The sequence below is a fragment of the Pelophylax lessonae genome, assembly GCF_965119305.1.
Source record: "Pelophylax lessonae genome assembly, chromosome: 5".
In the NCBI taxonomy this organism is placed as follows: Eukaryota; Metazoa; Chordata; class Amphibia; order Anura; family Ranidae; genus Pelophylax; species Pelophylax lessonae.
Window position 1 is genome coordinate 484615481 of NC_138772.1, and position 12527 is coordinate 484628007.

General features: G+C 44.5%; 1 protein-coding gene and 1 long non-coding RNA gene across 4 annotated transcripts in view; one reads left to right on the plus strand and one right to left on the minus strand.

The window, feature by feature from the left end:
- LOC309555764 overlaps positions 1–12527 on the minus strand; it is a 1250709-nt gene that overhangs the window by 968428 nt on the left and 269754 nt on the right. The gene's annotated exons all lie outside the window — the stretch shown is intronic.
- Positions 1–12527, plus strand: part of VPS13B (vacuolar protein sorting 13 homolog B) — a 1502642-nt gene that overhangs the window by 794895 nt on the left and 695220 nt on the right. For all 3 annotated transcript variants that reach the window (XM_082257852.1, XM_082257851.1, XM_082257853.1), the window contains exon 25: positions 11628–11831. In XM_082257852.1, coding sequence (XP_082113978.1) covers positions 11628–11831 — 204 coding nt within the window. The remainder of the gene's footprint in view (positions 1–11627; positions 11832–12527) is intronic.

The following is a 12527-nucleotide window of genomic DNA, read 5'->3' on the forward strand; positions in this document are numbered from 1 at the left end:
CCTTCTGCTTGCGGTACATTCAGATGATGGCTGAGCGGCTGAAATTGGTGTCCTGGAATGTCCGGGGCTTGAACTCTAAGTTCAAACGTTCGTTGATTTTTGATTATTTGAAAACGCATAAGCCTCATTTGATTCTGTTGCAGGAGACTCATTTGCAGGGCTCCAGGATCCTCTCCCTAAAAAGGGCACATATTGCTCAGGGGTATCACTCTACTTATTCTTCCTATGCTAGGGGGGTCTCCATTTTAGTTACAAAAGCGTTGCCCATAACGGTGCGCACTGTTAAAACGGATGTGTTTGGGAGATATGTCATTCTGGTTTTTAAGGTTTGCCTGAGGGTGCTAACTATTGTGAATGTGTATCTGCCTCCTCCATTCTCCCTGGCTCTCCTTGACGAGATATTTCAAGCAGCTATGGAGGTGGCGGAGGGTCTGGTGTTTTTTATGGGGGATTTCAATGCTGTCTCGAATCCTGACCTAGACAGGCTGAGAGCTGTGGCTGGTTCTCCGGCCCCCCTTGCGGGGTGGTTGACCACTTATGGCTTTCGGGATGTGTGGAGATATGCGCACCCGTTGGCTAGAGAGTACTCGTGCTACTCGGAGACGCATAAATCGTTGTCTCGGGTGGACACGGTACTTGCTGAAGAGGCGGGGTTGGGCCTGGTGGACTCGGTGGAATATTTGCCTAGAGTTCACTCGGATCATTCCCCCCTGGCCCTCACTCTTCGGGTGGGTTTTCGGGAAGGGGTTCGTCAGTGGAGGATGGAGGCCAGTTGGTTGCAGGAGGAATACATAAAAATAGCCTGTTCCAAAGCCATAGCTGCCTATTGGGGGGAGAATGGGGGGTATGGGGAGGTCCCGCTTCAATGGGAGGCGTTTAAGGCTACTTTGCGGGGGGTTTACATGACTGAATTAAAAAGTTTTAAACGTCAGCTGGCCTCTACGAGGGTGGAGAAGGAGTTGGAAGTTTCCGGGGCGGAAGAGCACTATGTGGATGCTCCAGACCCAGCTGGGTTGCTTAGGTGGAGACAGGCGACTAGGGACTTACAACTGTTCCTGACTGACCAGACGACTAGGACGATGTTGGCCCAGAGGAGGAGGGTATTTGAGTTTGGGGACAAAAATGGGCGATTGTTGGCTTTCCTGGCCCGCTCGGATCGGGTTCCGGTGCATGTGGGGTGTGTTCTGGGGGAACAGGGACGGGAGGTGACGGATCCTGCTGGTATCCTCCGGGAGTTTGCCAAATATTATGAGGACTTGTACAAGTCCTGCTCGATTAGGGAGCAGTCGGAGCTGGATGATTATCTGCAGGGTGTTGAGTTCCCGCAGTTGTCGGAGGAGGACAGGGGCTTTTTGGATAGGGGGTTTTCGGTGGGGGAGATTGAGAAGGCAGTTGCGTCCTTCTCCCCCAGGAAATCCCCCGGCTTGGACGGTCTGCCGTCGGAATGGTATCACACCTTCCGGGATGTCTTGTCTCCCCGTTTGCTGTCTCTGTTTAACTCTGCGAGGGAGGGTGGGGTTCTTCCCCCTTCTATGAGGGAAGCGCTGGTGGTCCTTATTCCGAAACCCGGGAAGGATCTCCGGGAATGTGGGGCGTACAGACCAATCTCGCTGATTAATGTAGACACCAAAATTTTGGCGAAGGTCCTGGCTTTAAGGTTACAGACGGTTATCCTGAAATTGGTTAAGGCGGATCAGACGGGGTTTATGCCGGGGCGATGTGCGCAAATGAATGTGCGGAGACTTTTTGTTAACCTTCAGGCAAAACACGACGTGGTTGGGGAGAGGGTTGTGGCTTCTCTGGATACACAAAAGGCCTTCGACTCCGTCGAATGGCAATATCTTTTTAGGGTGTTGGAGGCGTACGGTTTTGGCCCTATCTTTCGGTCGTGGGTGCGGTTATTGTACACAGAGCCTACGGTGAGGGTTAGGGTGAATGGGCAGATCTCTGAATCTTTCCGGATGCATAGGGGGACCAGGCAGGGGTGCCCTTTGTCGCCCCTGCTGTTCGCCCTGGCTATGGAACCTTTGGCTATGAGGTTGAGGGAGAGTATGGTCTTTCGTGGCTTGCGAGTGGGTCACATGGAAGAGCGCGTTTCTCTATATGCGGATGACATGCTCTTGTATTTGCAGGATCCGGGGCCTTCTTTGAATTATGCCATCCGAGTGATTCAGGAGTTCGGGGAGTTCTCGGGCTTTTGTATCAATTGGACCAAATCTTCCTTGTTTCCCTTGGACGAAGGGGTTGTGGCTCCGGCTGGGTGCCCCATCCCTTTGACCGATTCGTTTAAGTACTTGGGGATTGTGTTTCAGCTCCCGATCTCCAGGTTTCTGGAGAATAATCTTGTTCCGATAGTGAATGCTTTTAGGGATAGAGTGGAGCGGTGGCGGTCGCTCCCCCTCTCGCTGCTGGGCAGAGTTAACATTTTTAAAATGATATTTTTGCCCAAATTTTTGTATGTACTCTCTAATGCCCCGGTCTATGTTCCTAGAGGGGTGTTCCGGAGGATAGATGCTATTCTTACTACTCTGCTTTGGGGTAATAAACCTTCTAGAGTGGCCTTGTCGGTGCTCAAATGCCCGGTGGCGAGAGGGGGACTGGCGGTGCCGGATCTGCGTTCTTATTATTTTGCTTCGCAGCTGGTCTTCCTACATTGGAGATATTTTCCGCAGGTGCCTAACGCAGCGGTTGAGGTGGAGGCGGCCCTGGCCTCCTCCTTTGAATCGCTGATTAATGTCCTATATCGGGGGGGGGGCTCCTGGGCGGGACCTGGGGTCGGTGATGCGTTTGCCGGGGAAAATCTTTCGGCTTTGTGCCGCGCGGATCGGGGACGATTCTTTGGTGACTTCGCCGAATAGCCCTTTGTGGTTTAATCCGGCGCTGAAGGAGTTTGTCCGTATGCAAGATGGGGGTAGTTGGGCTAGATATGGTCTGAAGTACCTACATCAGCTCTTCTATCAGGGTAGGTTGGTGTCCTTCACACAGCTGAGGGAGACCTTTGGGATCCCCGGGACGTGGCGCTTCAGGTACTTACAACTTCAGCACGCGGTGCGGGTGCAGTTTGGGGGGGGGGTTGTGGTTTTGACTAACCCCTCGCTCGAAGCTCTGTTAATGGATCCGGAGCCGATGAAACGGATTTCCAGATACTACGGGGCGCTGTGTCCTGGGGGTTCTGGGGCAGTGGATAGGGCCAGGGCTAGGTGGGTGACCTTTATTCCTGACTTGACCGAGGAGCAGTGGGAGGAGGTATTGGAGAATTATTTGGGCACGGTTATTTCTTCGACCGACAAGATGATACAGCTGAGATATCTACACCAGACCTACTATACTCCGGTTCGTCTGTTCTCTATGCGTAAGAGGGATACTGATTTGTGCCACAAGTGTTCGGGAGATCGAGGCTCCTTTCTGCATATGGTCTGGGACTGCCCTAAGGTGCGACCACTGTGGTCTCAGGTTACGAAATTTATTGCGGATAGCTTTGGTCTCCCGAATATTTGTTCTCCCCTGGTGTGTTTACTGGGGGTCGTGGAGGTGGAGGGTCTAGATATGGCCACCAAGCTGTTTCTCCGCATTCTTTTTTTCTGCGTTAGGAAATTGATCGCCAGGAGTTGGATCTATACTGCGGAGTTGACTCTTGGGATGTGGATACGGGTGGTGAATGCCGACATTGTACTGTACAGGATGACTTATGAGGCTAGGGGGTCACCTAAGAAGTTTAGGAAGGTGTGGTACCGATGGGTGGACTCGGAGGCTACTTTAGTGGAACCGTAGGTTAATGGTTAGGATGGGTCTGGAGCGATATGGGGGGCGGATTGAGGCTTAGATCATTCCCCTGATGTGTGACTGTTGAGTGATTGGTGTGCTCTGCCATGGACCTGGTGGATTGGTATGGGGGGTTTCTCTGGGTTGTCACCTGTGGGGGGTTTGTTCAGATGGCCAGCTCGCCTGCTCCTCCTAAGGGAGTGTGGGTGGGGAGGCCTGGTTCTTGGTTCTGGGCTGGGGGGTGGGGGGTTCCGGGATGTTGTTTTTCTTTAAAAATGCAAAACTTGGGGTCCTACTGGGCGCATGGTTAGTGCGAGCTGATCGGCGGCTGTCTGAGGGGTTTTTGCCTTTTTTACTGTATACCATATGTGTTATGGAACATTTTTTGTTTCTGGATGTTTACCCCTTGGAGGCTGTTGTGCTATGCTGGTTATGTAATGTTTCTGTTGCACTGTGTGCCTGAGTTGGACTTCAATAAAAATCTTTTTCAAAAAAAAAAAAAAAGCTCATTCACGTGTTAATATGCAGTTATTGATGAATTTTGGACACATTTTGATGCGTGTTTTAAGGCTCCTTTTTCAGTTGACTTAACCACTTAAGCCCCGGAAGATTTTACCCCCTTCCTGACCAGGAGGGGGTATTTTGAGTCATGTTTCTAACTGTGATTGGACATGGCTACTGGTGTAAGAACAGAGATCAACGGTCCTACATAGTAGAACCGTGTGATCTCCATTTTTACACAGGGGAGAATGACCGGGCGGCTTTGTTTACATTAGCCGCCTGCCTTTCTCCCTTCACGGCGAACGGTCACACGCACTGACTTGTTAGGGAAGGAGCCGGGGCGGGCGCGCGCTCGCCCGCTATTGGCTCACAAGCTAGTGACAGGCTAGTGGCCGGGGCTGACCGCCGCAGTATATGTACTTGCGGCGGTCGGCAACCGGTTAAATGGATAAATTGGACTACACCAATAACCTATTCAATGAGAAGACTCCCTTAGTGGAAGTTCTGTAGTGTCTCCCTTGTGATGGAATCCCACAGACATTGCTGCATTTCCTATAATGCAAAAAGTGAGACCCCCTTATGATTACAATGGTAGGTTTGTCAAACTGGGAAAAAGGTGTATGGATCCAGTATGGGAGTTCCCTACAGAAGTGAGAGGCTGGTAGGTGATTTAGCTTGCCAACATCTATTAAAAGCAAAATATTTGTTTTGTGTGTCAAAGTAGGAAAGAAAAAGTTGGGGCTTTATGGAGGCCAATGGGAGGGGGAGGATCACAACTCTTAACACAATTGTTGCATAAACTACATGTTTTATTGAAAAACAAAGAATAAAATCACATAGACCTATATTAAAAAGAACACACAGGAAAAAACCGCATGTGTAGAAATATACTCCCAATTAGGAGTGCCGATACTACTGTATCAATAGATGGTAGTGGTCTCTATATTGCACGGTCTAGGGGTCCCCAGCAAGCCGACGCGTTTCGCAGCAAGGCTTCCTCAAAGCCAGAGAAACCAAAACAGACTGATATTTCCCACTACATCAGAGACCAGACGGACCACGTACGCTGAAGGGCAGACATCCAAGGCCAATAGACAGAGACAGCTCCAGACTGAAATAGCTACACCGATATGAATCCACTATAGCGTTCCATTAATCCTATCGATATCAATAACTAGCATACAGCTCAATATATTCATATTGTAGGGACATCACTCTCACATTCTGTAGCGATGGTAATTGAGCCTTAGCATAATTGGCTGTCCATATGAGGCAGGCAATCCCAAAACGAATCCAGGGTACTTTATAAGACAAGTGTCATGGGTAATCCCCTTAGCCACAAAAGTGGGGCTATCCTTCACTCCACCAGCAACACGCGGGCCTGCCTTGTTTTGTGTGGTCTAATCCCTAGAAGCAGACGTATGATGACCTATCTAACCGTAATACCTTCTGTCACACTACATATACTGTATATGGAAGTTAAAAGGGCATAGAAATACCCACCATTAGAAAATCACTTGCCAGTTGTGCTGTCTGCTCCCTGATCCTTCTCCTTAGCTGAGGTCCTATGACCAATCACAGGGAGTTGGGTGCCAAAATTTATTCAGGATAGGTATTTATGTACGCCTTTTTTTTTTTTTTTTTTACCAATTTTTGTTTTAGGGTTTTATGATGAGACGAGGGAAATTTTGTCATTTAACACAGTATAGATCCACTTTAACAAGACAGCCTATCTTCCTTTTCTGAATTGTTAGTTTTTCTGTTGCTGATGTTCTGATTTAGTTAATATTAGCATAAAAAACGATAAATTGGTAACATAAGCAGACTTTTAGTAAACTTTCCTGTAAATTACTTGTAAGCACTGGGTCTTAGTAAAACAAAAAAAACATTGCTTCTGTTGATGCTGCCATCCCCATTCCCGTTCCCATCCCCATTCCCATCCCCATTCCCATTTCCATCCCCATTTCCATCCCCATTCCCATCCCCATTTCCATCCCCATTCCCATCCCCATTTCCATCCCCATCCTCATCTCCATCCCCTTCCCCATTCCTTTGCATAGTCTCTCCTACTGCTGATACTTGTCATTGTAACTGCCTGGAGAATAGAATAGGCAGCAATAATTGCCTTGCCTGTGTTTAGACTTATCAGAACTGCCTCTTAATCACGCCTTGCAAAATTCATCTTTTGGCCAGGAAAAACTGCATTTCACACATTCTTACTGTATAACTACACTGTAAATCAAACAAGAAAGGCTCCTGTTGATAGATGCATAGGATGCTAATTATATGGCTTAGAGCTATGCAAAGCACATAAGAAGCAAATGCATAGAACATTCAAGCAGTGTTTTATTTAAATTGTTCCAACCCTCACTGTTGACAGCTTCCATTGCACAGGAAAATCAAGAAAAATTAGCTTACCATCTGCTGGACATTGTCCTTTTTTTTTTTTTTCCCTAGCATCTGTTCAGTTTATAAAACCTCAGATGGCCGCATATATCCACAGGCAGTATAGCCAGCATCTAGCTGTGGTCAAGTTCTAGGCCTAGTCCTCACAATTTTGTTTATAGCCATATTGTGAAATGCAGCAAATTCAGTGCCGTATACAGTGTAAATTCTGCATTTGATACTTGTTTAGAAAGCTGTCTGCAGATATCTTCCAATGCAGTTAAATTATCCGCAAGCTGAACAGTCTGTGCTGTAAACATTGAGCAGACAAATCTCAGTGATGTACAAAAGTGGGTTGTGGACAGTTCTCTTCCAGCAGTCTTATTGGTTTGGCTTGACTTGTGTTTATATATTTACTTTATAAACTCTTCCCATCTCTAGAAGCAACCGGCAATCACTCCCTATCACTTCAGAATTCAAGTTATTGCCAAAATGTTTTCTTTGTAAAGATTATCAATGCAGTTTGGTTCCCAGCATTCTTCCACACCCTGTGCTCTCTTGCTTTTTTGTGTTTATTATCTGTTTTAAAGGCTTTCCATTTCTCTTTATCTGCCCTTCACCCTGTCAGACATCCACATCATTGCAGCGTAATTAATCTAGCTGGAGTTTTTTTAATGTATGGTTTTAGATTTCTGTTTCTTTTTTGTTTTTTGTCTGACCTCTTTGCACAGTGACTACCCGTCTCCTACTACCCCATTGTAGATACAATTGGGTACCTTGCAGTATACAGTTGTATATTCACTCTGAGTAATAAGGTCTTTCTACATTAGATCATGGGATTTATAGAGCACAATTCAAAGGTAAAAGCTGCAATACCAGATTTCAACAGCAAGTGGTGGTGCAGCCAACATTTTCAAGTACAATGCCATCTCTATAATTTTGGCATTTTAGCAAGTCTTAAAGCGGTAGTAAAGTTTTTTTTAATTGGGCCCCCTGCATGTTCATGCCATATTGAGCTAGTATGCATTGCATACTGGCACTTTTTTATGACAGACTTACCTTTGCGATGGTTTGAGACTGAGCTGTCACCGCTCCTGCGCTTCCATTTTTACCTGGTCTTTCTTCTGAGTTCACGCTCCCTGGCTGTTTGAATGGCTGGGCCACAATGATGTTACTCTGACGCATGCACACAGGAGTCACTAACATGGCACAACTCTGGCTGCATTCAGGGTAAACTGTGCATGCACAGTGAAGTCATCGGCTGGATCCAATGTGAAAATCACCTAAATGGCGCAAGTTTAGGAGAAATTCACACAGTACCTACAGGTAAGCATTAAAAATCTGAGTTTAGTACTGCTTTAAAGCAGTTTTAAATCCAAAACTTTTATTATACTGCAGATTACCAATTCTTAGATGTGGTGGCTACATTGGTTTTCATTTTAGGCTTTCTTTATTTTTACCCCATGTTCCTGCTAGTACAGTGCCTTGCGAAAGTATTTGGCCCCCTTGAGCTTTGCAACCTTTTGCCACATTTCAGGCTTCAAACATAAAGATATAAAACTAACTTTTTTGTGAAGAATCAACAACAAGTGGGACATAATCATGAAGTGGAACAAAATGTATTGGATATTTCAAACTTTTTTAACAAATAAAAAACTGAAAAATTGGGTGTGCAAAATTATTCAGCCCCCTTAAGTTAATACTTTGTTTTGCCACCTTTTGCTTAACAAAAAATTTCAGTTTTATATCTTTGTTTGAAGCCTGAAATGTGGCAAAAGGTCGCAAAGTTCAAGGGGGCCGAATACTTTCGCAAGGCACTGTATGTATGTTTTTCAACAGAACCAGCTGTCCTGCAGATGTAGCAGTTAATGAGTTAAGACAAACCATTTACCACTGACAGGGCTGCTTACAATGATCAGCTTATATTTTTGTTTGCAAAACCTTTATTCCAAGAGAAAAAAACTGCTGTAATAGTTTAAAAAGTTTGGCTTTATTTTGTCAGTGTATCTAATTCTGCAAGTGAATCTAACACGCCCTTCCCCCCCAGACTGACAGTGCTGCTGTCCAAAGGTGTCTCTTTTGCTCCTTTATCCAGAATAGGGGGCACTCTAACACTGGAGGCGTGTTACTGGCCAGATCACCAGGTGAAAATAGAGGGGGAAAAAAGCCTAAAATAGAAAACAAATGCAACCACCACATCTAGGGAATGGTATAGTACAATATGTTTTTTTGGTTTAATACCGCTTTAAATTATTACATTCCATTTGCTGTATACAGTATATTCCACTGGTGAAATATAATTATTTCATATGAAATGAAGTGTGCCTGCATTGCCAGCTTTTATTCTGCTATGCTAAGTAATTTAAAGGATACGTTCACTTTAAGGAACATGTTAACACCCGTATTTAGGGTGTAGCATGTAACCTGTTTCAATGCCTTCCCCGCTCACCCACTGATCCCCTTCCACTGTGACAGTGGGCAGGGGATAATTTCCTCATAGCCACTGTAACATACTGTAAATGAATAAACTACAAGTCCTATCTGCCACCTCAGCAAACAGACTTGTAGTTCTCAAAAGATTATGAGTGTGCTGATTAGTGTATTTGTAGTCCATTGAGTCTTCCTATAGCTTTCTGACTGAAAGCCGGTACGGAGGTACCAGCTGAAGGCTGGAGGGAGAGTGTGCAGGAGCCTGACATTGCACCTGTGTTCTGCTGTTTGGAGGTTTAATACGTTGCAGGCTCCTGCATAAAAAAATAATAAATGCCAATTCTTTCACCTAACAAAATATGTGCAAATATAAATTTTTAGTAAATTGCCATTAACCACTTGCCAACCCGCTGCAATGCATATACAGCAGTGGGGTGGCTCGTACAGGCACCGTAACATACCTGTACGTTGGCGCTTTCTTTCTGAAACCTGAGCTGTCATTCGGTGCAGTGCAGGCTGATCAGCAGGCCCCGCTCAATGATTTATGGCCAGGACCCGTTGGGTCCAACACAGGAGCAGGGAGTTAAAACAGGCACATCGCTCTGTAAAATAAACATTCTACACAGAGAACACATTTGTCCCTTGATCCCCCTAGATGTTATCCCCTCCCCAGCCAGTGTCATTAGTACAGTGACAGTGTATATTATTAGCACTGATCACTGTATTAGTGCCATTGGTGATGTCAGTTAGTCAGTCAGTCCCCCCCCCCCCCAGCATCAGTTAGTATCAGATTGACCGCCACACTATCACGGTCCGACTATAGGTCGCTGATCACCGCTATTACTAGTATAAAAAATAATAAATAAAAATTCCAGTATGTATACCATCATTTGTAGATACTATAACTTCCACACAAATCAATTGATATACGCTTATCGGAATTTCTTTTTTAACAAAGATATGTAGGAGAATACATTTTGGCCTAAATTTATGAAGAAATGGGATTTAAAAAAAAAAAAATATATATTGATTATGTTTTATAGCAGAAAGTATAAAATGTATTGTTTTTGTTTTTTCTAATAAATAAAAAAAACCCAGTGGTGAATAAATACCACCAAATAAAGCTCTATTTGTGTAAAAAAAAAAAAGATATAAATATAATATGGGTACAGTGTTATATTACCACACAATTATCAGTTAAAGTAGTGCAGCACTAGCAGAAAAGAGCCTGGTCGTGAAGGGAGTAAAACTTTACGGAGCTTAATAAGTTAAACCCACAATATTTATTTTAGATAGTTATTTTAGTCTTCTGCCTGTGTGAAGCTTTCTATTGTGCATCTCTTCATTCTTTCTAAGGCTATGTTCACATCTAGGCGTTGCTTTTTTTACAGGCGTTTTTCGGGCGTTTTACAGGTGTTTTTGCAGCGTTTTTTTGCAGCTGTTTTTAGGATGACAAGTGACCAATAAAAAAATAAAAACGCCTGTAATCTGCCAAAAAAGAAGCTCATGTACTTCTTTGAGCAATGGGCATTTTGCTTAAGGCTACAAAATGCTCAGATATGAACAGGCGCCATTAAAATTAATGGCATTTGTCTTTTAGGGCATTTTTTGAGCTGAGGCTTAGAGCAAAAAATGGCCCAAAAACGCCTAGATGTGAACGGAGCATTAAGACCTGGCCTCATTGCCAGTGCATCTATGCTGAGATTTACTGTTCTCTTTCCTCCTCCAGCCCTCCATGTGACTTTTTTGCTTGCGTGGTGGTTCAATCTCTTTGAATGACAGCTCCCCCTCCCTTGCAATCCTGCCCCACATGACGACAACAGTACCAATCCATTTTGTGTGGCCAAGTGAAAGGACATCACGTGACCATAGTGTAGAATAAGAAAAACATATCTACAGTTTCTTCTATTGCTATGTTGCTTTATCAGGCATGTGAATGATGGGCTGTGGGTGTAATGACACTTTAAAGGTGAACTTAGCCTTTAGGGTGGCATGAAAGGTTCCCCAACTGTATTCAATAGATATGATGAGGCGTTTTACTTTTGTTAATTACCATTAGAGGGTGTTTATACAACTGTCTCTAAAGCGTTTGAATAGTTTTACTGCCAGTGTGGTGAAGGATTAGAACCTTTGAATTTATCCTGCTGGCTGTGTCTCTTTTAAGGAGGTTCTTACCACCATTTTCTCTGTACTGTGGTCCCAGAGACAGGAAGTGAGGACTGTTCTCTTATAGAGCTTCTAACTCTTCCCAAAACCATCAAAACTGTTTTTTTTTACTTTTTTTTTTAATGTATAAGAGTCCAATTCCTGTGAGAGTCAGGTTTTCACTTTATTACTCACACCTTTATATGAAGTCTTCCATTAAGGGAGTATTCAGTTTCACCAGAGCCCTTGCATTGACATACTGTATGGGGAGGAAACCTTTAGTGCATTGCTGGATTACAGATCTGATTTTATTTTCATTTCACAGTGTTTGGTTATTACATTTTCCAGTAGCTTTTTTTTTTTTTTTTTCTCTGAAGTAACATGAAAGTGTGTCTTATTTCCAGGTGGAGTTATTATACCAACTGTCAGACACCATGAGCATAGTATGGGAGAGGATTCAGAAGAAGGGAGTGTTGTACCAGTCCTCCGTGTACTTTGAGTCCTCATCGGGTGCTGCTCCTAGCTCTCCAATCAGAAGCAGCATTGGCACTGCACCTCCTGATACCAGCACATGCAGCCCATCTGCTGATATTGGGACCACAACAGAGGTAAGTGTTGATGAGAATGTGAAGAGTGTGCTGTCCACTTGTAAAACATCTGCAAACATCCTAATTCAACGACAGAACTAATCCATCACAACACTTTTGTGTTCAGCTTTTCATTCTGGTCCACCTCCTTTGTCCACGAGAAAGATGTGAGCAAGTTATATGAAAAGAGCTGATAATAAAATAACAACCACAAAAAAAAAAAATCAAATAGGGCAGGTGCTGCCAACAAATCAAATTCTAGCTGCCTTTTTCTTTGGTGCATGTCAGGGAGTTAAAAAAAACTTTCCATTACTAAATACATATCAGAGCCACATTTCAGCTTTAAAAGATAAGGTCATGTTTGGTAACATGTTGCACCCAAATTCCTTCCTGCGCCTCTCCAATACTACACTGTGACAGCGGTCAGAGGATCTTCTCCCTGCACCAGCTGTCACAATTTAAAAAGAGTGCAGCCGTGCAGGGCTCCGCCCACACAGCCACGCCATTCATCATTCACAGCGATCTGTGAATGATTGAACTAAAATTACCATCTACCACTGCGACAGATGGCTTGTAGTTTTCAATAAACTGCAAGGTCACAGGTGAACGCTCTTGTGGGTCATTGTTCTTCCTGCTCTCCAGTAACTCTCTGCCCATGTGGGAGTTATAGGCAGACTGCTATACTGACATTCTGCAGGAGCCTGACATTGCTCCCGT